Here is a 24,744-nt window from a genome sequence, read left to right as displayed (position 1 = left end):
ACAGCCGTCCTAGCAAACTAATACACATCATCCGTAAGATGGGGGAAATCTTAATAGCATCTTTACTTAGCTCTTAAGGTTGTCCTGAGCCAACATGTAAATTTCTTTGTAAACTATGAACTACTACACAAATGTAAGTAGTTGCTATTCACGTGGTCCCTGAAAAATCTGGAGGAATGTAATTATCTTGTTAAGACTGAACTTTATAACCCTTTAGTAAGGCAGAGATCCAGTTCCCATACAGGGATGGGGAGAAGCAAGAGATTTCAGTAGGAATGCAGTAAACAATGTAACTGACTTGTCAGTGAAGAGAGACAAAATAAAGAGAATGCAAGCTGTTAAAAAAGAATCTAAATTACATATAATAATAGCTAACATGTATTGAGCATTTAATAACTTACCAAGCATGGTCCCAAGTAATTTTTATGTGTTCTCTAATTAACCTCTTATCAACACCATGGTAAAAGTACTGTAGATATGTGTGTGTGTGTGTATGCTTACATGGGTATGTATGTTATCTATTTCAGTCTTTTCTGTTACAACAAACAACTTCAATGTGAACATTTGTTCATACATAGCAGCTAAAGTGGTCAAAATGAGAAGTTGTGATTTTTCAAGAGAGGACCATGCTTTGTAGCACTGCAAAACATGAAAAACACTACCTGGCTGAACAAAGTGCTATATGGTAAAATGCACAACGCACACCCACCTTGTTTTCTTATTCTTCCTCCAGAGCATCCCACATGCATTGGCCTAAGAGTGTGTGCACTGTTCTTTTGAGTTTGTGTTTATCTCATAATAAGCATATTGAATATATTATATTAAATCTGTATGAGAATCCTTCTTATAAAGGTCCCAAGTACTGAATAAAAAGAAAATCCTTTCATTTGAGGAGAAAATTGAAATAATTCAATGTTTTGAAACAAATGAGAAAACTTGCAGGCCTGAGGGAATTCACATTGGCCACATTGAAGAATGATGCTGAGAAAATAAACGGAAGAAGAGCTTGTGCATTCCAGTTATTATCTGCTTCCAGTGGAATTGGAAAGCACTCCCAAGAGACTAAAGATAAAGACCCTAAGGCCAGGTAATGCTGAGTGCAGTTGGATAGCACTTGGTGGCCTTCACGCTCATTAGAAACCTGACAAGTAACTTCCTTATGAAGAAAGGAAACTGGCAGAAAAGGAGTATTTCTCTTTTAAGCTGGTTTAGAAGACAGAAAAGGAGAACAAGAAGCCACAGTAATCCCCTTCTGGTGTCACAATATTTTAGCTCCAAAATGATGATGTCCTTCTCTCCTTTTACCTCTTCTCAGTAACTCAAAACCCCCCACACTTACCACACCCATTTCCAGTAAGTGGTACCTGGAGCATGGCTATCCACTAAGGAAGATAACTTATCGGCTATCATTTACATAAAAAATGTAAAACTTCTATATGGCAAAAGACACAGTGAACTAAAAGACAAATTACAAACATGTCACTGCAACATGTGACAGAGTTAAAATTCTTATACTAATGTATAAAAAGCTCTTTCAAATCAATAAGAAAAATAAATCCCAAGAAGAAATGGTCAAAAGGTATGAAAAAGTAACATAGAAAGAAACACAAAGGCTAATCAATATGAAATAAAGCTCAAATTCAAATTTAAAAATGCAAATTAAAACTATGTATCATCTTTAACCTAGTGGATTGGTAAAGATATTTTTCAAAAAGGCTTTTAAAAATAGGTTCGGTAATCTTTCCTTTGGGAATTTATTCAAAGTAAATAATGAGACTAGAGTTGAAAAACATGTGCAAGTATGTTCATTACAGAATTGTTTATAAATTTGAGAAATCGAAGTAATTTAACCTAGCTATTGAGAATTGGTCACACAAATCAAAGTATATATAGTCTTTCATTTAGCAAATCTGGTAGAATCTATCCTTTGGAATAGTCAATAAACCAACAGTTCTTAGAGACACACAGATGTTCATTTTAGCAGTTTGTAGAAGGGAAAAATGGCATGGTATATCCACACCACGGAGGGAAAAAAAACCCTGCACACTAATGACATCTATGCATCCAAGTAAGATACTGTGTGTATATACAAGAAATAAAAATAACGAAACGGTATTTTATTGAATACCATGAAGCTATACAGAAATGATAGTTTTATGTTTATATGAAAAGATGACCAAATATTAAGTGAACAGTTTCATAACTGTACATACAATATGACCCCATTTATGTAAATACATATAAGGTTGTTTGAAAATATTTTGGGATGCCAAGTACCCTGACAATGACCTTTGAAGACCCATTCCACAAATAACCCCAATCTAAAAGTAGAGTTGGTGTTACTTAACAAAAGGGTTGGTTACCTAGACATTTATTTAAAGGAACATCTACTTTGATTTTGCTCTTGAAAAGGTCAATTCTAGTTATTTCTATCTGCGCAGGAAAGTTTAAAGGCCCGCCTTCTGCTACAGGATGCAAACTGACTGCAGAGCGAATCAGCAAGTCTTACAGAGCAACTTTGCTCAGGTTTGTATTTTCAAACAACCTTTTAATTGCAAACGTTTCTGGGCCAGCGGGTCTGAAAATGTTCGGGACTGAGTGGTGGGGATACAACCGTGTACTGAAGCCTTTAAAATTTTCAGTCATAGTCCAGGTGCGATTCGCCTTCCCAGCGCCATTTCTAAGCCTTGCTCTCACGCATTTATCTAGAGGGAACGCTGAGATTCTTTCCAGGACTTCCAGCCAATGGCTACACTCCTGCTCTCTGACCCAGCAGCTCCGGGCCAATGGGCTGAAGGCTACCTTTCGACTCAATACTGTTCCTTTCCAGCCAATCGGAAGAGTTCTTCAAATACCTCTCTCCAGGACGCGCTAGCTCCGCGGAAGCTGGCTTCACTTCCGGGCGGCTTCTAGGGGCGGCTACGCGGGTTGCCATAGCGACCGTTTTACGTTAACTGGTTTGTAGCTTTCATCCAGGTGACTGCGAGACTGCGGGGGCAACTTGTCTTCCCATTTCCTCTCGGTTCTCTGCGGCCGAAAGGCCTTCCAGGCTCCGGGGGTCTGGCCTAGGCTTCCGCGGCGGCCCTCGAGGGCGGAATGGCTGCGGAAGAAGAGGACGAGGTGGAATGGGTAGTGGAGAGCATCGCGGGGTTTCTGAGGGGCCCGGACTGGTCCATCCCCATCTTGGACTTTGTGGAGCAGAAATGTGAAGGTAAAATTCAGATCCCGAATCGTCAATCCTTTCTCACCTCTCTCACACCAACAGCCTCTCCACAAACTGCCTTTCATCTCCCCGGTCTCCACTCCTGTCTGCCAGGTTTAGAGCTGGTTTTTAGGATGTGTTGCTGTCACTGCGCCGGTCCTTTCCTTCACGGAAATGAAAACGAGGACCGAGATACCTTTCCCCCTGGGCCCAAGCACACATCCGAAAAACATCAGACTTTAATCCTATGTTGGGTCTCTCACCCCATCCTGCACCTTTCTGCCCTGGGCAGGTGCACTGTTTGTGTGGGTTTCTTCGACAACTTCCCCAGTGACTTGGGAGGGGAGACGTCAGTTTGCTTCTGAGTTCCTTCTGATCCCAACAGCTGACCGAAAAGTGGGTGGGCGAGGGGTGTGTGATTACTCCAGCAGGCCCAGAGCCGGTGATCTCGGTGGCCTGTATTCCCTTTTTTGAGTTCTCTGACTCTCGGTTATACCAAAAATGGAGGGTATCTTACAACAAATGAGTTATGTAACCGTGTCATAACATTTCCTGTGAGGAAAGGATACCTCTAGGTTCTGATCAGTTCACGCTTTGGAGTCCTGCATTCAGTTCTTAGAGACAAATTGGAGCCCATTCATGGAAAAGGAACCACAAACGATGTCATATGAATAATTCCAGGCTGTTGTTGCAGTTGTTTAGCTGGCCAAGACTTTAAGGGTAGTCATATCCATTAATCGTTTGAACATCTGTCTTATGTTGGAGGGATTAGACTTGTTTTTGTAAGCTTCAGTGAGATAGAGCTAGGGTCAGTGGGTACAAGCTAGAGGGGAACAAATTTCTGTGAAGGAAGTACTTCATAACAGAGAGTATCCCAGATAAATTAGCCTGCCTCAGGAGGTAATGAGTTCCCCAGCCACTAGCAGTGTTTGAATGAATCTGACAACAACTTAATGGAGTTATTATAGAGGGGAATTCAACTATCAAATGGTTGGTTATCCTGGATGATCTTTTAAGAGTCCTTTCAGCCCTAAGGTTCCATGAAGCCGGTAAAGAGGAAATTCACTTTGACCACTGAATCTTTTCATTACATTCTCATTGCCATGAGCAAAATTCAAATAGTATTTATTAAGTATTGTTCTTACAGGTAATTTTTAAAATAAGTTCAAAATAACTTTTATTTCTGCTCTTTTTAAGAATTTAAAATGCTATTATGAGACTTATGAAGCATGTGGTGGTATTCTGACCTCCTTTAGGAGAAAAAGGAAATTATGTCACCTTTTGATTCCATTTACCCTACTGAATGAAACTAAATGCTGAAATGGAAAAAAAAAAAAAATAAAGCATCGTTCCTTTTATCCCCAGATGTCAAAAGTGGCTGCATCTCAGTTGTAACACACCTGATTGTGTAATTTTACAGGGAAACAGTAATCCTCAGCCTTATAAACATGTAATGTAGTAATCTGGCTTCAAAATTAACTGAAAACAGCTTTAGTAGCTGCTACATTGCATGTATGCCCAGTGTTATATAGAGCAGATGCCAGGAGAAATGGAATTAACATCCCAGTGACACTTGAAATAATAATGTTTATATTTCACTGACTTTGGGTTGTCAATGTGCTATTCATCACCTCAGATAATTTAAAAATTAGTTTTGTACTACTCTGTAATATCAGCCTTTATTTCAAAATGTATTGAGTGTCGTTCGGCCAGAAGCTGAGGATAGAAAGATGAATAAAACAAATCCTTGTGCTTGAGAAGTTTGCAATTTGGCAGGTAAATGGAATTTAAATGTAAATTGGCAGGTGTTATAATAAGGGTAGGCACATGGTGCTGTGTATTTTAAGAGTTTAGAAGAAGTACTCTAACTAGCCTAGGAGTTGGGAGTGGGTAGCAGATCATGGAAAATGTGCCACTTGCAATATTTTGGAGAATTGTTGAGAGAAGGGGGGCCAGGTAAAGGCAAAGAGATCTAAGGGCTTGAGCAAAGGCATGGGTTTATTTTGTCTTTTTGTGTTACATTTGTCAGTATTCCAAGTAATTGTGTATTGTTAAGAGTGCAAAGTTTGGGTTTTGGAGTGGTGGGAGTTGAGATTTGGGATCCAGTCTTGGAGGGTTTTGTCTGGTCTTCTAAGTATTTTGGATTTATTCTCTAGGCAAAGAGCAGTAATTGAAGAGTTTTAAATAGAAAATTACAGAAGTTAGTTTTGCATTTTAGAAAGATCATTTGGGGGGAATATTATAAAAAGGGGGTTTATTGCTTATAATTCATGAGTTTGTCTTCTTTCCTTAATCACATTGTAGCTTCTTGAGGGAATATATATCTTTCTAATCTACATTGTTTCACACATATGATCATTCAGTAAACATTTGTTTTTATTTATTTTTATTTCATTATTGATTTATATGTAATAAAGAAGGCCGAGTAACTTTCAGTAAAATTTGGATCAGCAAAGTTCCAGTATGATAAAATAATCTGGAACCTGTTGTAAAAGGAATTATTTAAAAACTGTCAACAATAATGTTCCATTTAAAGTTTATAAAGAAATTGTTGCCTTATATTCTTTTTTTTTTTTTTTTTTTTTGGTGTTGCCTTATATTCTTGATTGAAAAGTAGCAAATTAGTGTTCATCTTCCATATGAAGTAGATTTTAAGTAGGAAAAAAAACTTGTTTACAACTAACACTATACACACACACACACACACACACACACACACACACACACACACACATCTTTTTTTAATCCCAAGAATTTAAAGCAGAAGAGCTGGTTTATAAGACTGAGAGTTCTATTTGTAAGACAACTAGAGTGGACTTTGATATTTGCATTAATGAAATGACTTGTTTTTTTACACTATGCAATATTTTTCTTTTAAATTTAGTTTTTGATGATGAAGAAGAAAGCAAATTGACCTATACGGAGATTCATCAGGAGTACAAAGAACTAGTGAGTATTTTTTTACCTGATTTTAAATGTAATTAGAATAATGTTAATTCAAGATGTTCTGAATTTTAAAAATGGATTTTTCCATTAAAATTCTTTAATTAAAAAATTCCAATCTACCCTAATAGTACTACCAGTTGCATTAGACTCCAAGCGTTCTCTGTGCATCTCAATCAATCCTTATGACTGTAGAATGTAAGAAATAGATTTAGGACAACTATTTTAAGGGATCTTGCATCCGGTATTTAAATTTTATTCTTATTCTTCTGCTGATACATCCAGGGGAGTGTTAATTATTAATTTAGCCATGTTGTCTTGAGATTTTAAGGAATGCCTCTGGGTAGCAGAAGAGTTATACCACAACAAACTTCATAATTGTGACTTCAGTGATTTCTGGGAGAGTAAATAAAATTTTATTTGATTCTCTGCAAAAATTTTCACTTTTTGTTTGTTTTTTCGGTGAAAGACATTGTCACTGCCATATAATATAATTTTATGTAGATTAATAATTGCAAGCAAGCATTTGATTATAGTTTTCTAAACTCAATGTAAAATTTGGAATTTTTCTATGTAAATTACAAAAAAAAAATTAAACTTTCTATTTTTAGGTTGAAAAGCTGTTAGAAAGTTACCTTAAAGAAATTGGAATTAATGAAGATCAATTTCAAGAAGCATGCACTTCTCCTCTTGCAAAGACCCATACATCACAGGTTTTTTTTTTTTTTTATTCTGCTAATATATACTTTTAACAAAAATGCTCAGATGTCACTTAAATTTGCTATGTTTGATTGTCAAAGTATAATATTCTAGACATTGTAAGAGTGAAAAGCCAATTTGTCACATATGGGTTCTTTTTTATAACAACCTTGAGAAATGATCATTTGAGACATAATGAACTGATGCTATTAAAAAGGAACTTTCTGAACTCAGGACTATACTAGATCACAAGCTTTATGCAAACTACTGTTTTATTTATATAGATCTCGGACAATTTTGCAGTTGCCCGGTTTCTAATCTTAGCAGATACATAGCGCACAGTTCCTCGGCTTCCTTCTCTTAGAACTAATTTTATTGTCTCATTAGTTCTGCAGTGCTGGATTGAAGTAGGTCTTATGTGTATTTATAACTAATATTTACTGACGGCTCATGCTAGCTGCTGTTTTTTGTTTTTTTTTAAAACATTTTTCATTTTCACCAAGGTCTTTATTTATTTATTCTTGGCTGCATTGGGTCTTCGTTGCTGCGTGTGGGCTTTCTCTAGTTGCGGTGAGCGGGGGCTGCTCTTCGTTGTGGTGTGTGGGCTTCTCATTGTGATGGCTTCTCTTGTTGTGGAGCATGGGATCTAGGTGCACAGGCTTCAGTAGTTGTGACATGCAGGCTCAGTAGTTGTGGCTCGCAGACTCTAGAGCACAGGCTCAGTAGTTGTGACATGCGGGCTTAGCTGCTCTGTGGCATGTAGGATCTTCCCAGACCAGGGATCGAACCCGTGTCCCCTGCATTGGCAGGCGGATTCTTAACCACTGCACCACCAGGGAAGTCCCTAGCTGCTGTTTTAAGCAATTGGCATGTATTATCTCATTGAATCTTCCTGACAATCCTTAAGAAATTGGTACTATTTTACTTCCATTTAGAAATGAGAAAACTAATGCACAGATATATTAAGGAACTAGTGCAAAGTCCACAGCCAAGTAACAAAGCCAGGATACCAGCCCAGGCGCTCCAAGTGAGAGCCCTTGCTCAGAGATTGAGTATAGGGGTATGTTACTACCAAATATAGTTTACCAAATAAACTATAATTCCTTATAGTTTAGTGAGGATTGTCTATGATGTGACCTGAAATTATTATTTTCAACCTTCTCCTGCTGTCGTTCTCCAACACATTACATACTCTAGTAGTTCTGGCCACTTGCTCTTGTAAGCATCCATGTGCCTGGCTTTGCTCATGGTAGTCCCTTAACCTGGAATGTTCAGCTCCCACATCCTCCTCCCTCCATCCTTTCCTTAGCCAGAGAAATCCATCTCATCATCAGGGTGTGCTGAAATGCAACTTTCCTGATCCCTCTAGTCAGACTAGCACGCATTCTACCTCACTGAGCACTCTTACATTTTCAATTCAATTCGACTGCCTTGAATTATAGTTTCTTACACATCTGTTTGACTTGAAGAATTTATTGAAAATTATTAACTAGTATTTAAATTTAAGGCATTGGTATTTGTTTTTATTTTCCTTGTTTTCCAGGAATATTTTCTGCTTAGGTTAATATTTGTCAGCCTCTTAATTAAATTATTATGAATGAATCTGAATTACTTTGTGAAAAAAGATGTTCATAGTAATAGTAGTCACATCCGTCTTTTGTTTTCATTATCAGGATAACTTTAAATTATTTTTGAATGAAGATGTTCAGAATTTTAAAATACTGTTTTCAGATCAATAGTAATACATCCTTCTCTTTTGCTGAGTTATACAACACCTTTTGATTTGGAGTTGATTGGTAGTACAGCCTTGTCGTGTACAAGGAGGCAAGCCTTTTGACACAGACAGACCTGGATTTGAGTCCCAGATCTTTTGTTTATTTTCATTTACCATGGGCAAAGTTGTTTTACAGTTTTCCTTATCCATTCTGATTCTCAGTTTCTATATCTATAAAATAGGAATAGTATCTACTTTGAAAGGTTTTTGTGAAATTTGAGCGAAAATGTTCATAAATGTTCATAAAGCATTTAGCACAATACCTGACACATATAAGGTGGTCTATAAATGGAAGCACCTCTTAATTAAAGGTAGCTTTTTTGGTGGTTGATTAGCAGGGTGCTAATTAGGCCAGGGTCATGTGTTCAATCCCCATGTGGACTAGTTAGCTTTATTCTCTTCTGGAGCAAACTCTTAGCCCCGGATTCTGAAGGCAACATGATTGAATCAGCACAAGGCCATCACTGTTAATCAGAAAAACAGCCCAAAGCATGCTATTTACTGCTTTGCAGCAATAATCTAATCTTTGTAAATAAAGGCCAGAATGCTGATTCCATTATGCTAATATAGAGTGCCTAAGAATGAATTCAAGAAACCAATTGCTTGCCTAGAGTAGTTTAGGAGGTACTTTTCATTTTGTTTTGGTCTGTTTGGTTTGATTTTGATTTTTTAGAACAGCTGCCAGCTCCCCTCTCATTGATTGTACTGCTAAAGCCGACTTGCAAAATTCTTTTCACCTGGTTTGGTCATTGTTAGCCCTAGACCAGTGGTCCTGGCATACTCTTTGTGTTTTAAAATCAGCAGTAGTAAAGAGTGCATCAGATGAAGACCTCTAGTTTAAAAACAACAAAAACAACAACTACCATCTCTCTTTCTTTTCTTGCTTTCTTGGTTTTCCTCCCTCCCTCCTTCCTTCCTTCCTTCCTTCCTTCCTTCCTTTCTTTCTCTTTCTTTCCTTTCTTTTCTCTCTCTCCATTTCTTTCTTTCTCTTTCTTTCTCTCTCTCTCCCTTCCTTCCTCCCTTCCCCGCTCTGTGCAGCATGCAGGATCATACCTCCCCCACCAGGGATGGAACCCGTGCCCCCTCTAGTGGAAGCACAGAGTTTTAACCACTGGACCACCAGGGAAGTCCCAACAAAAAGCTTTTTAAGAGCATGTTTTCCTGTCATATATGTGTGGCTTCTCAAAAAATGCTCATGAATTAGGATATCTTTCTACAGAGTTCAGAAAAATATAATAATATATAAATATTGAGATACTTATTATTTCAATTGTGTTCAGTTGATTTTCTAATTTTATGCTGTTTTTCAGTTGAAGCAGACAAAAATGCTTCTTTCATTGTTTGTGATTTTTTTTTTGGTGAGGATAGAGCTCATCATTGATTTCTGTGTATTGCAAGAGCCAGGGATGACTATATGGCAAGAGACAAAGTGTTTTTTGCTTTTGTTTTTTATTTGATTTGCTTTGTCTTTTATAAGGTAGAAATTAACACTTTCACAAAATTTGTCCTCTAATAATAGTAATTTGGGAAAATTATCCTTTTTTCCCAATAACTTGTATCATTGAAAAGATTATGTGGTATAACTTTATAACTATATATGGTATAATTTTCTTTTTCTAAAAATACACACAAGAGGGCTTCCCTGGTGGCGCAGTGGTTGGGAGTCCGCCTGCCGATGCAGGGGACGCGGGTTCGTGCCCCGGTCCGGGAGGATCCCACATGCCGCGGAGCAGCTGGGCCCGTGAGCCATGGCCGCTGGGCCTGCGCGTCCGGAGCCTGTGCTCCGCAACAGGAGAGGCCACAGCAGTGAGAGGCCTGCATACCACAAAAAAAAAAAAAAAAAAAAATACACACAAGATAATTAACAATATCTGTGGGACTTCTAGTAAGATTTTAAAAAATTAATAGACTATTTTTTAGAGCAGTTTTATGTTTATAGAAAATTGAGCAGTTAATGTAGTGTCCCTTTTTATTAACATCTTTCATTAGTGTGGTATATATTTTTTCTTTTTTTAAATTGAAGTATAGTTAGTGTAGTGTATTTGTTGATGAGCCAATACTGATATGTTATTATTAAGTAAAGTCCACAGTTTATATTAGGGTTCACTCTTTGTGTTGTACAGTTCCATGGATTTTGCCAAATATATAATATCATATATCCATCATTACAGTATCATACAAAATAGTTTCACTGCCTTAAAAATCCCCTGTGTTCCACATATTCATCTTTTCCATCCTTGCACCAAACCTCTGGCAACTGCTGTTCATTTTACTGTTTCTCTAGTTTTGCTTTTTTCAGAATGTTATATAATTGGCATCATACAGTATGTAACCTTTTCAGACTTCTTTCAGTAAGCAATATGAATTTAAGTTTTTTTCATAGTTTGATAGTTCATTTCTTCTTATTGCTGAATAATATTCCATTATATGGTTGTACCACCATTTGTTTATCCAGTAACCTTTTGAAGGATATTTTGTGGCTTCCAGTCTTTGGCAATTATGAATAAAGTCACTATAAATATTCATATTCAGGCTTTTGCATGGACATAATATTTTCACCTCATTTGTGTAAATACCTAGGAGCAAGATTGCTGGATCATGTGTTAAGATTAACTTTAGCTTTGTAGGAAACTGCCAAACTCTCTTCTAAAGTAGCTGTATCATTTTGCATTTTCACCAGCAATGAGTGGGAGTTCCTGTTGCTCCATGTCTTCAGTAACACTGGTATTGTCAGTTTTTTGGATTTTAGCCATTCTAATAGATATGTAGTGGTATCTCATTGTTTTCTTCTACCCATTTTTAAATTGAGTTGTTTGTTTTCTAATTGTTGAGTTGTAAGAGTTCTTTGTATATTTTTGATACAAATCTCCTTTATCAGATATGCGTTTTGCAAATGTTTCACAAAATATTCTTTTGTGGCTTTTCTCTTTATTCTCTTAACAATGTCTTTCACAGAGCAGAAGTTTTTTATTTTAATGAAGTTCGATTTATTGATTTTCTTTCATTGTTTGTGCTTTTGGTGTTATATCTTAAGAAATCATTGCCAAAAGCCAAGGTTATCTAGATTTGCTCTATGCTATCTTTTAGAAGTTTTATGATTTTGTTTTTTACATTTAAATCTATGATCCATTTTGAGTTAATTTTTTGTGGAAGGTGTAAGGTCAGTGTTTAGGGTTTTTTTGTTTGTTTGTTTTTTTTTTGCAGTACGTGGGCCTCTCTTTGTTGTGGTCTCTCCCGTTGCGGAGCACAGGCTCCGGACCTCAGCAGCCATGGCTCACGGGCCCAGCCGCTCTGCGGCATGTGGGATCTTCCCGGACCAGGGCACGAACCCGTGTCCCCTGCATCGGCAGGCGGACTCTCAACCACTGTGCCACCAGGGAAGCCCTCCCGCATTTCTTAGATGGGTTAAGAACACTGTTTGAGAAGCCCTGCATTACAACTTTAAGGATCAGCTCAGACACTGACTTGCTGATAGCTCTAGTTGACACACTGCCTTCAAGTGTTTGTTGATGAGGATAGAGTACTTGATATTACTAATAAGAAGTCTAAGAAGGCCAGAACAATGTTATGTGGTGGTGTAATCCCATAAGGGAGCCCTGGCAGACCAGACATAACTACTCTAATACAGAGGCTGGCTGCAGTTGTCTTTAATACTGATCACTGGGCTGCAACTTTCGTTTTGTTTTGTTTTGAAGATTTTTTTCATGTGGACCACTTTTAAAGTCTTATTGAATGCGTTACAATATTGCTTCTGTTTTATGTTTTGGTTTTCTGGCCACCAGGCATGTGAGATCTTAGCTACCCGACCAGGGATCCAACCCGCACCCCCTGCAGTGGAAGGTGAAGTCTTAACCAGTGGACTGCCAGGGAAGTCCCTGGGCTGCAACTTTCAGTTAAACATAGATGAAACCTATTTGTCATCCCCTGCCCTGGGCCTTTTGAACAGTATATGTGAATTTAAAGGAAAAGAAACTTTCCGTCTTTTTTTCCTGCAGTTGACTCCTTATAAATGTCACAGAGAGCTGCTTTCACACTTTATTATTTTGTTTTGCTGTACTGCTTTTGTCTAGGATGTGAGCTGGTTGCTGCAGGAAGGACTCCTTCCTCTCTGTTTAGAGCTCTTTGATGGAACATTTGTTGAGGTGTGTCTTTGACATTATTGCTGCTGCCTACCTGGTAAACGGTAGCACACCCTCGGTTACCTCTGCGTGATTCCTGTGGTCAGCTTTTCCATGAATGTCATGTAAAGCTTGAAATAAGATTTGAGTAAGGTGAATAATATCTGAGTGTTTTCTTTTGGCTTTTCATGCATTTCAATTTTATGCTACTTCTTACTGACTAGCTTGAGAATTTGTTTGCTTTTCGATATAACAATAGTTCTCTGTAGCTAAGAGAGTGTTAATTTGGGTACTCTAGGTAGATACCTTTATTGTTTTTTCTTAATTTATTACACTTCTGTTTCATCCAGAAAAAGATTTCTTATCATAATTTCTAACTCTATTTCTTCCATAAAACTTTCTGCCTATAGGACTACTACAGTTGTGTTCTCACATTACTCTACCACATTATGCTTGTTTTCCAGACTTCATTTTTCTTTTTTGGCATTTAATCTTATTTAATTTGGTAATTTTATTAATTCAAGGATTATTTTGTAGTTACTGATTTATCACCAAAGAGTAAATTTCAGGTTGACAGAGGCTAAACCAAATAGATATCATCATTTTGGTTGAAAAACAGATCCAGATACTGCAGTGGTAACTTTAAAAAGTAAGCCCAATTCAGGTGTTGTTTTTCCGAGTTGCTCAGCACTGGCTCATTTGGAAAACGTATCACTGTCTGCCTTAGCTTCCTGGAGGGTAGGGACGGAGGGGTTGGGAGAGTCAGCTTCTTGAGAACCTACTTTAAAGGCTTTTAGAATAAAATCTTAAAATTATCCTTTTGAGTCATCTAGTCATAAATAACAATGCAGCATTCTTGAATTAATGCACTTTTTGCAGTAGAAATGATTTGAGTGTTTGGGAAATAGTTTTAAAACTTGAATCTTCGTTTAACTTCCTGACTTCTTTTCACAGGCCATTTTGCAACCTGTACTGGCAGCAGAAGATTTTACTATCTTTAAAGCAATGATGGTCCAGAAAAACATTGAAATGCAGCTGCAAGCCATTCGAATAATTCAAGAGAGAAATGGTAAAAGATTGAATTTAGAAATCTAAGTGCTAAATGCATTCTTTTTGGTGGCAGTTTTAACTAATATGGTCTTGATGTAGCTGCCTTGTATAAATTTATTTCAAGTTTGAAAGTCTATGGCTGACTTAAGAGATACAAGAGTGCAGACTTCCTGATCACTGAGTGGTTGACATCTCAAAGAAAGCAGACCAGAATTTGATTTAATGTTTTAGGTTTCAGAGAGCTTGATTTTTCTGCCCAGCCACTGCATTTGTGAAATTCAGCATTTTTGAGTGGTCACAGTTACAGTTACTGTCGAGAGAAGGTGACTACTCTTCTTCTGGCTTTATAGGAGACAGTGGTTCTCAAGCTCTTGGAAGCAGTTGGAGGGCTTGTTGAAACACATGTGGCTGTCTCCCCATTTCTGATTCAGTAGGTCTGGGGTAGGGCCTAATACTTTGCATTTTTAGCAAGTTCCTAGCTGATGCTAAAGCTGCTGGTCCTGGGCCCGCACTGAGAACTACTGTTCTAGGGCAATGGGCAGATAGGATTACCCCACCATCAGGTGGAAGAAAAAGCAGAACTCAAAGCCCTTGGTAACTACCTTTAGCTTTATTTTTTCCTTAACTCTGCCTAAACTCACGTTCTTTCTAGCTCTTCCTGCTTTTCTTCCCTTCCTGTGCACTTGAACTATATTTGACATCTTGACTCAGAACATCAGAGTTTCTAACCATACTTCTTGTTTTTGTACTATCTGATTTTCACCCCAGGTGCTTATCTCAGTTTCCCATTTCTGACTCCGATGACCTTCATACCTGTGTATTCCTTTGCTTAATAGATTGCCACTGATATTCCTTACCATGCCAAACTCTAATGGTTTGGCAGCAGGGCCTTTTTTTGGCTTGTTTCTTGAAGATATGGGAGCTATAGTTTAGTTGTACTGTTTGCTTTTAAGGGTCTGGAGCATGCAACAATAGGGCTTCTGTTGTTACAGGGCAAACATTAGAATGTTGCAGGGCCTTTGTTGTGGGTTCTACTCTCATTTGTCTGATATGTGTAAAGACTATATCCTTTAGAGCCAACCACCATCAAAACTATTCCCTAAAATCCTAAATTCATTTCACAGCAGGTAAGACAGCTGTTGTCTGTGGTTTGGAGACGGCACCACCCTAACCCTGAACGATGCATGACACCGTGCTGTTGTTTTGGTATAAATAAGTTTGGAAAACAGTCTCTTTTTCTCTGTTTCTCTACCATAGTTAGCTTCATAAAATCCTTTTCTCTTGTGTTTTCCTGCAGCTATGCTTTATTCTGCCCTATGGGATAATTTGAATAATTATTTCATGTTATTTAAAATTATTTTAGGGGGATCAGTTTTGATAAAAGAAATAGTGAACTTGATATTGGTACTCTATAGTTTTCAATTTAACCAGAAACATTTAGTGTTTTTTTTTTTTTTTTTTGGCGTTACGCGGGCCTCTCACTGTTGTGGCCTCTCCCGGCGGCATGTGGGATCTTCCCGGACCGGGTCACGAACCCGTGTCCCCTGCATCGGCAGTCAGATTCTCAACCAGGGAAGCCCCAACATTTAGATTTTAATTAAAAGAGAACAGGTACACATAGCTTGTATCAGCTGGGTGCCTCAGGCTGCCATTAGCAGAATACCTCAGTGAAAATGGCCTAAGCAATAGGAAATTATCATCTCAATTGAACAAGAAGTCCAGAGGAAGGGAGGGAAGAAAGGTCCAGGGTTGGTTAATTTGGTGGCTCAGTGATGTTATTAAGGACTCTGACACGTTTCCTCTTTATACTCTGCTATTCTCAGGATCTTCTCTCATGATTGCATCTGGCTGCATCGAATGCAGACTTTAATATCTCATGAAGAAAAGGGATGTTTCTTCCTGTACATCTTTTTTTGCTAGCAAGACAACACTTTCATGGAAGCCCCCTAGGAGTTTTCCCCTTAGGTCCTATTGGTCAGGATTGGGGTGACACGCCTTTCTAAACCCTCTGGCAGGGGGAATGAGACCATTGCAATTGGCTTGAATCATGAGTCACTCTTGTGGGGTGGGGTAGGGCCCTGCCTCTAAGTACTTGGCTGCCTGGTAACTGCACACATGTGGCTTATATTAGCAAGGAAGGACGAGGGGAATGATGTGGAATAATGCTGCTGTCAAACCACAGGGTGTGACAGTTTGCTTACATTTAAACATAGACTAATACTTAGTTCTGCCATGAATTTTTAATACTTGTATTTAAGAATTTCACTTAACATAAATCCAGAGGAAAGTACCTTAGAGCAACGTTGATTGCACTCAAAACTGCAGACTGTTTATGTGAGAAAAATTAAAAGGCTCTCTGGATTCTGGTTGTACCTCATCAAAGAATTTGGGGAAGATGCAAATCAGAGCATTATTTTGATGGTTTTGTTACCGAGTCTAAGCTTGTACTGCTTGCTGCACGACAGGCCAGTAATCGAGAGACAAGTTGTTGGGCTAGTGCCCCAAAGAACCATCTTGCCTGAGTTAGAATTCAGGCTCATTTTATACTAAAAGGGGAGGGAGTAAAGTCAAACCTTTTCTGGTTCCCATCAGCTTCTGGAGGGGATGTGTTAATTTCTTCCTCCCTGTAGTCATTCACAGATGGGCCTGGTCAGAATGTTTCCTGTGAGCTAAACAAAGCTATTTTAGCTTAATGCTCATTACCTGGGAAGCAGGGTTCCCAGAGATGGGCCATTATGTATAATTTAAGTTTATAGGCAACATCCCTTTAGTGATTAACTTGTAATAGAATATAAAAGTGTCTTCCTTATTACAGTTTTGAGGTATTGCATACTGTTGTTTTAGTCTTTCCTTAGTTTTTAAAATTTTCCATAAAAGGTGAATAGGAGAATACTAATTGTATAGCTTTTGACTGAGGAAAAATGCACTTAAGACCAATTTTCTGGTTGTGATACTATACTATAGTTTTGTAAATGTAACCCTTGGGGGAAACTGGGTAAAGAGTGCATAGCATCTCTCTGTATTGTTTCTTACAACTGCGTGTGAATCTGCAGTTATATCAAAATGACAAGTTTACTTTACAATGCATTTAAACATCAGGGGATTAGAATAATAAAGCTGCTTTAATTTAGAGCAGATCCAAAATCCCGTAGTCATATATGGATAAAGAAATGGAAGGTAAAAATTAGGGGACATGCTGTTAATGTTTTGGGAATATAATAATTATAGATAAAAACAGAACACTTATTACCAGTCTACCTGCTTATCAGGAAGATATAGGTAATAAAGTAAATGAAACCAATGCTTAAAATTGCTTGCCATGAATTACTATTTGCCTTGGGCCAAAGTTGGTGCTGCCCTGGTTTATAGTTATTAGCCCAATATTTGAATAGAAGCTCTGAGGGCAGAGGTTGTTTTATTCATCTTTATATTCCTCTTAAGTGCTTAGCACCATGCTTTTCTGCATGTAGTAAGCGGGGCCCTTTTCAGTAGCATTTGTTTTAGTATGAATGAAGAGGATTAACATACTGTTTCAATTAATGACGTATTTTATATTTTGTTTTGTAAACTCTTTTCCCATTTAAGGAATACTTTTGAGAGCATAATTTCATTATTAGGAGCTTATTGATTTCAATGGTATGTCCTGTATAGTATGATTATGGAAGATAATAGCTGAAATATAAGCTATTTATTCTATAAATAGCTTATATTAATTCTATAAGTTGCTTATATTAAATATAAGCAATTAATTTCTATTGTCATATATTATTATTGTTATTTTAAATAAGCAATACAAATAATTACCAAGAGTCATTTCTAGGTAAAATTGTGCTTTTTTGGTGGGGCTGATTCCCTAAAAGAAGAAAAAGTTAAAAAGACCATAGTTACAAAGATAATAGCTTAGAACATTTTTTAAAAGTTATAGATCTTAATAAACTTATTTGTACTTCTTGATGAACTAGAATAGTGAAAAATAAGTGTTTCAGTTGACTTGATATTCTTCTGTATGGTCTTTGGTTTTGAACAGGTGTATTACCTGACTGCTTAACAGATGGTTCTGATGTGGTCAGTGACCTTGAACAGGAAGAGATGAAAATCCTGAGAGAAGTTCTTAGGTATGCTTCTTTAATTATTTTTTGAATGGATCATTAGTAATATTACAATATTATCTGCATATGTGCTTTTTACTCAAAAAAATACTGTGAACTAGTAAAATATCTAAATTCTCTCCTAAAGACGATGAAAATGATTTATCATTTTATTTGTTTATAATTATGTATATATTACATTTCTTAATGGACAGAAAAAATTATTTTCAGATGACTCATACCAGATCAGCGCAGATGGGAGGGTCTTCCTCCACTCCCATCATGGGAATAGGAAACTAGCCACCAATGGGAACAAGATGCAGTAGACCCAGCCTGATGCCTGGAAGGGCTGTAGTGGCCTGAGATAAGCAGGAAACTCCTTGGCTTCTGGATCTGGGTATTAGAGGAGGCTTATGCCAGGTGTCTCACAGTAGGAGGTTGAATATCCAGACTCCACAGACCAAATAGCTGACTCTTTGCTGGTCTCTTTCTTGCCTCAGTTACGTGATTCTCAGCCAAATGCCTGGCATGGAATGTGCAGCCCACTAAAGGGGCATTTCCCCTCTTGGGCCTGTTGTCCGCTGACCCCTATGGGAGTTTTAGAAGGGAGGGGCAATTGAAGCACTTAATATTTAAATCTATGGGAATGTATAGGTTTAAGGCAAAAGGATACCTGCAGCTATTTGTGTCCCCTGCAGAATGGGGCCTTGGCATTTGGTGGCCCTGGCTCTCCACTCTAACCACATACATGACCGTCTTCTAGCATCCTGTAGTCCTCCCACCTACCCAACTTGTCCCCAGTTCCAAAGCAGGAGGGAGGTTAGGCAGGATGGTGGTTAGGAGGATGGGCCTAGTGGGGGACTGTGGAAGGAGCTGTAGGACTTTGTGCTGCATTTCAGGAGATTTGAGTGGTTGTGGGGAGGGAGGCAAGTTTGCGGGTAAAACCCGGCCTTTCCTGCCAGGTCCTCCTTTCCATGGCGAGGGCAAATGGGAGCCTGAGACAACACACAACGCTCTGAGTTGAAAGATTTGAAGAGTTCAGGATATTTGGTAATAGGTTTAGAGGACTGTCAGTTTTGACTTGTACTGGTTGCTTCTTGGTTGATTCGTGGTTTGAAAACTGGCCAGCATTGTGCTTTTAGATTTTACTGTGTTTTCTACGAGCTTCTGGGGGTGGTGTACTACTGTATAAGCAGTGGAGCTTAATCATGAACATGTATGAGAGTTGAATTGGCTATTTTCCTAAATCAGACTTCCCTCAGTGAGCAGTTTACAAAAGCTGATAGGGCTTTGGCATAATGGCATCAGGAGAGCTGTGTGGTAGCTCAGATGCCATGGAAAAACTAGAATGAGGGGAGAAATGGATCTTAGGAGGAATGTAACTGATCAGTCTAAAGAGAGAGATCGAAGTCCATATTCATGAGATTTGCCATTCAGATTTGGGTTTAGGATTTCAAACCTGTTGATCTTTGTTCAGCTAGGGGTCCTTCACATCTCCAGAGGAAATAGGTAAACCTGTATTTTATGTGGCTAACTATATTATGCTGTTTATGCCTATGTATGTCTTTCTCAGTTGATTGTAAGCTGCTTTAAGTTAAACCTGATTATTTCCATCTTTGTTTCCAAAATTTCTTGCACATATTGTAAGCTTAGGTTTAGCATGTTTCTTGTTGAATATTTGTTCTTTGACCAAAAGAGAAAGTTTACTTTTCTACTTTATTTTTGTATATTTCAGAAAATCGAAAGAAGAATATGACCAGGAGGAAGAAAGAAAGAGTAAAAAGCAGGTGCCTACAAAACATATTAATATAATAGAAATATTTCATTGCTGTTATCCCTTAGGTTTACACCTGGGTTTTCTATTAAAGTTTAAGCTTAGGTGGAACGACACAGTTCCTCAGAGTATTTATATTTTCTTGGCAATTCTGAGCATTTATACTTAACTTTATAACTTTATTCACTTTATAATTCATCCAGCGACCTACCTTTTAAATTCCCGATAAAGAATGAGATTGTTCACTCCAAAAAAACTGTATGTAATACCATTCAGATTTTGGGGAATTTTTAATAGAAATTCCCCTTAATTTTATGAATAAAAGAGGATTAAGAAAAACATTTTACTTCCCCACTCACCTTGATTCCTTTACTATTTTGAAACACCATCTGCAGCTAATACTGAGGGTCCCTTGTAGACTTTAACATTGCCAGCTTGAAGCAGAATGATTCAGTTTCACGTTTCCTGGCATACTCCTCTTTCATTAAGAACTGTTTCCATAAAGGGCCTAATCTTTCCTAAGGATCAATTAAACATGTATCTGGCTGAGGTGAGGGAAGATAATATTTATTTTTTCCTCCCCCCTTTTCTAGCTGCTTCTCTTTCCACATTTTCTCAAATCTCCCTGAAGGGAGAGTGAAACCTAATATAAACTAATTCTCAGTTGCTTGAAAGTCATTTTCCTTTTTTTCCTTCAATGACTGTGATACCTGCTTGTATCATTTACTATATTTGAAAAAACCTATTTTACTCCAAGGTAACCAATGAAGAGCAAAAGAGAGATGTTTTAGGATTTAGAGGGGATTTATGTATCTTTGAGTAAATCTCCTTTTAGTAAATGGAGGTGAAATTCATAGATAATAATATTTTTTAATGTAGGAGTATAGAACAGAAACTCGTTCAAAACTGCTCTCAGAAGACAGTAGTACTGGGAATTCCCTGGTGGTCCAGAGGTTAAGACTTCGCACTTCCACGGCAGGCGGTGCCGGTTTGATCCCTGGTTGGGGAACTAAGATCCCACAGGCCGGGCGATGTGGCCAGAGACACACACACAAAAAGACAGTAGTATTGACTTTCTGATTTATATATAAACTATATCAGGCTTCTTGAATAATAATATGTTTTGGGGCGTATGGTTTTTTTAGACTTCTTTTAATGGAAATTTTCAAGCACACAAAAGTAGAGCTGATAATAATTTCAGTCTTCATGTTTCCATCACTCAACATATAGAGACTTATGATTTAGGTATTCATGAATTACCTGAAAAGTTACATGTGATTGGATTTTCCTGTTTTTAAGGAAAAATGAAGTATCAGTTTACTTGGTTCTTTCCAAGATTTAAACGATCTCTTTGGTTTAAATACAGTATCCCATTTTAGAAATGGAAATACAGGCATATCTCAGAGATGTTGTGAGATCGGTTCTAGACTATTGCAATAAAGCGAAGATGGCAATGAAATAAGTCACAAAAGTATTTTGGTTTCCCAGTGCATATAAAGGTTATGTTTACACTATACTGTAGTCTATTAATTGTGCAGTAGCATTATGTCTAAAAAAACAATGTACATACCTTCATTAAAAATTATATTTATTGCTGGGACTTCCCTGGTGGTCCAGAGGTTAAGACTTTGCACTTCCACTGCAGGGGCCGCCGGTTCGATCCCTGGTCGGGGAACTAAGATCCCACATGCTGTGTGGTGCGGCCAAAGAGGAAAAAGAAAAATATTATTTTATTGCTAAAAAATGCTAACCATCATCTGAACCTTCAGCAAGCTGTAATCTTTTTGCTGGTGGAGGGCCTTGCCTCGATGTCGATGGCTGCTGACTGACCAGGGTGGTGGTTACTGAAGGTTGGGGTGGATGTGGCAGTTTCTTAAGATAAGACAACAATGAAGTTTGTCGCATTATTTGACTCTTCCTCTCATGAACAATCTCACAGTAGCATGAAGTGCTGTTTGATGGCATCTTACCCACAGTAGAACTTCTTTCAAAATTGGAGTCAATCTTCTCAAACCTGGCTGCTACTTTATCAACTAAATTTGTGTAATATTCTAAATCCTTTGGTGTCATTTCAATAATCTTCACAGCATCTTCCCCAGGAGCAGATTCCATCTCAAGAAACCACTCTCTTTGCTCATCCATAAGAAGTAACTCCTCATCCATTCAAGTTTTATCATGAGAATGCACCAATTCAGGCACATCTCCAGGCTCCACTTTTAATTCTGGTTCTCTTGCTGTTTCCTCCACATCTGCAAAACTTCCTCCACTGAAATCTTGAAGCCCTCTAAGTCATCCATGAGGGTTGGAATCAATTTCTTCTAAATTCCTGTTAATGTTCATATTTTGACCTCTTTCCATGAATCATGAATGTTCTTAATGGCATCTAGAACTGTGAATCCTTTCCAGAAGGATTTCAATTGACTTTGCCCAGATCCATTGGAGAAATCATCATCTGTGGCAGCTATAGCCTTACGAAATGTATTGCTTAAAGAATGAGACTTGAAAGTTGAAATTACTCCTTGATCCATGAGATGTAGAACGGATGTTGTGTAGCAGGCGTGAAAACAACATGAATCTTGTTGTACACCTCCATCAGAGCTCTTGGGTATCCAGGTGCATTGTCAATGAGTAGTTAATATTTTGAAAGGAATCTTTTTTTTCTGAGGAGTAGATCACAACAGTGGGCTTCAAATATTCAGTAAACCATGTTGTAAACAGATGTGCTGTAATCCAGGCTTTGTTGTTCCATTGATAGAGCACAGGGAGAGTAGATTTAGCATAATTCTTAAGGGCCTTATGATGTTCAGAACAGTAAATGAGCATTGGCTTCAACTTCAAGTCACCAGCTGCATTAGCCCCTAATAAGAGAACCTGTCCTTTGAAGCTTTAAAGCCAGGCACTGACTTATCCTCTCCAGCTAGGAAAGTCCTATATGGCCTCTCCTTCCAGTAGTAGGCTGTTTCATTTGCATTGAAAATCTGTTGTTTAGTGTAACCACCTTCATTAATTTTGTTAGTGAGATCTTCTGGATAGCTTGCTGCAGCTTCTGCATAAGCACTTGCTGCCTCATCCTGTACTTTTGTGTTACAGAGACAGCTTCTTTCCTTCAGCCGCATGAACCACCCTCTGTTAGTTTCACACTCTTCTTCTGCATCTTCCTCACATCTCTCAGCCTTCATAGAACTGAAGAGAGTTAAAGGCTTGAACTGAAGAGAGTTAAAGACTTGCTCTGGATTAGGCTTTGGCTTATGGGAGTGTTGTGGCTGGTTTGATCTTTTATCCAGACCACTAAGAGTTTCTCCATATCAGCAATAAGGCTGTTTCGCTTTCTTATCATTCATGTGTTCACTGGAGTATCACTTTTAATTTCCTTCAAGAGCTTTTCCTTTGCATTCACAACTTGGCTAACTGTTTGGTACAAGAGGCCTAACCTTTGGCCTATCTCAGCTTCCTTTTTTCTTAACATCATTATTGGAGTGTAATTGCTTTACAATGGTGTGTTAGTTTCTGCTGTATAACAAAGTGAATCAGCTATACATATACATATATCCACATATCTCCTCCCTCTTGAGTCTCCCTCCCTCCCACCCTCCCTATCCCACCTGTCTAGGTGGTCACAAAGCACCGAGCTGGTCTCCCTGGGCTATGCGGCTGCTTCCCACTAGCTGTCTACTTTACGTTTGGTAGTGTATATGTGTCCATGCCACTCTCTCACTTTGTCACAGCTTACCCTTCCCCCTCCCTGTGTCCTCAAGTCCATTCTCTAGTAGGTCTGCGTCTTTATTCCCGTCCTGCCCCTAGGTACTTCGTGGCCACTTTTTTTTTTTTTTTAGATTCCATATATATGTGTTAGCCTACGGCATTTGTTTTTCTCTTTCTGACGTACTTCACTCTGTATGACAGACTCTAGGTCCATCCACCTCACTAGAAATAACTCAATTTCGATTTTTTTTATGGTTGAGTAATATTCCATTGTATATGTGCCACATCTTCCTTAGCAATTCATCTGTTGATGGACACTTAGGTTGCTTCCATGTCCTGGCTATTGTAAATAGAGCTGCAATGAACATTGTGGTACATGACTTTTTGAATTATGGTTTTCTCAGGGTATATGCCCAGTAGTGGGATTGTGGGTCATATGGTAGTTCTATTTTTAGTTTTTTAAGGAACCTCCTGTTCTCCATAGTGGCTGTATTAATATACATTCCCACCAACAGTGCAAGAGGGTTTCCTTTTCTCCACACCCTCTCCACGTTTATTGTTTGTACATTTTTTGATGATGGCCATTCTGACTGCTGTGAGGTGATACCTCATTGTAGTTTTGATTTGCATTTCCCTAAAGATTAATGATGTTGGGCTTCCCTGGTGGCGCAGTGGTTGAGAGTCCGCCTGCCAATGCAGGGGACGCGGGTTCGTGCCCCGGTCTGGGAAGATCCCACATGCCGCGGAGCGGCTGGGCCCGTGAGCCATGGCCGCTGAGCCTGCGCGTCTGGAGCCTGTGCTCCGCGGCGGGAGAAGCCACAACAGTGAGAGGCCCACGTACCGCAAAAAAAAAAAAAAAGATTAATGATGTTGAGCATTCTTTCATGTGTTTGCTGGCAATCTGTATATCTTCTTTGGAGAAATGTCTATTTAGGTCTTCTGCCCATTTTTGGATTGGGTTGTTTGTTTTTCTGATATTGAGCTGTATGAGCTGCGTGTAAATTTTGGAGATTAATCCTTTGTCAGTTGCTTCATTTGCAAATATTTTCTCCCATTCTGAGGGTTGTTTTTTTGTCTTGTTTATGGTTTCCTTTGCTGTGCAAAAGCTTTGAAGTTTCATTAGGTCCATTTGTTTATTTTTGGTTTTATTTCCATTTCTCTAGGAGGTGGGTCAAAAAGGATCTTGCTGTGATTTATGTCATAGAGTGTTCTGCCTATGTTTTCCTCTAAGGGTTTTATAGTGTCTGGCCTTACATTTAGGTCTTTAATCCATTTTGAGTTTATTTTTGTGTATGGTGTTAGAGAGTGTTCTGATTTCATTCTTTTACATGTAGCTGTCCAGTTTTCCCAGCACCACTTACTGAAGAGGCTGTCTTTTCTCCATTGTATATTCT

General features: G+C 38.3%; 2 protein-coding genes across 2 annotated transcripts in view; one reads left to right on the top strand and one right to left on the bottom strand.

Moving 5' to 3' along the window:
• Nucleotides 1-2,721, bottom strand: part of CCDC88A (coiled-coil domain containing 88A) — a 190,799-nt gene extending 188,078 nt beyond the window's left edge. Inside the window, exon 1 of the mRNA XM_079940521.1 lies at nt 2,615-2,721. The gene's annotated coding sequence lies outside the window, so the exon portion shown is untranslated. The remainder of the gene's footprint in view (nt 1-2,614) is intronic.
• Nucleotides 2,722-2,956: 235 nt separating this feature from the next.
• CFAP36 (cilia and flagella associated protein 36) overlaps nt 2,957-24,744 on the top strand; it is a 32,849-nt gene continuing 11,061 nt past the window's right edge. Inside the window, exons 1-6 of the mRNA XM_079940518.1 lie at nt 2,957-3,211; nt 6,087-6,151; nt 6,757-6,858; nt 13,691-13,805; nt 17,814-17,901; nt 19,610-19,661. Of these exons, the coding sequence (XP_079796644.1) occupies nt 3,097-3,211; nt 6,087-6,151; nt 6,757-6,858; nt 13,691-13,805; nt 17,814-17,901; nt 19,610-19,661 (537 nt within the window). The 5' untranslated portion in view covers nt 2,957-3,096. The remainder of the gene's footprint in view (nt 3,212-6,086; nt 6,152-6,756; nt 6,859-13,690; nt 13,806-17,813; nt 17,902-19,609; nt 19,662-24,744) is intronic.

This window comes from Stenella coeruleoalba (genome assembly GCF_951394435.1).
Source record: "Stenella coeruleoalba genome assembly, chromosome: 13".
Classification (NCBI taxonomy): Eukaryota; Metazoa; Chordata; class Mammalia; order Artiodactyla; family Delphinidae; genus Stenella; species Stenella coeruleoalba.
This window is presented reverse-complemented; position numbering and strand designations above follow the sequence as displayed.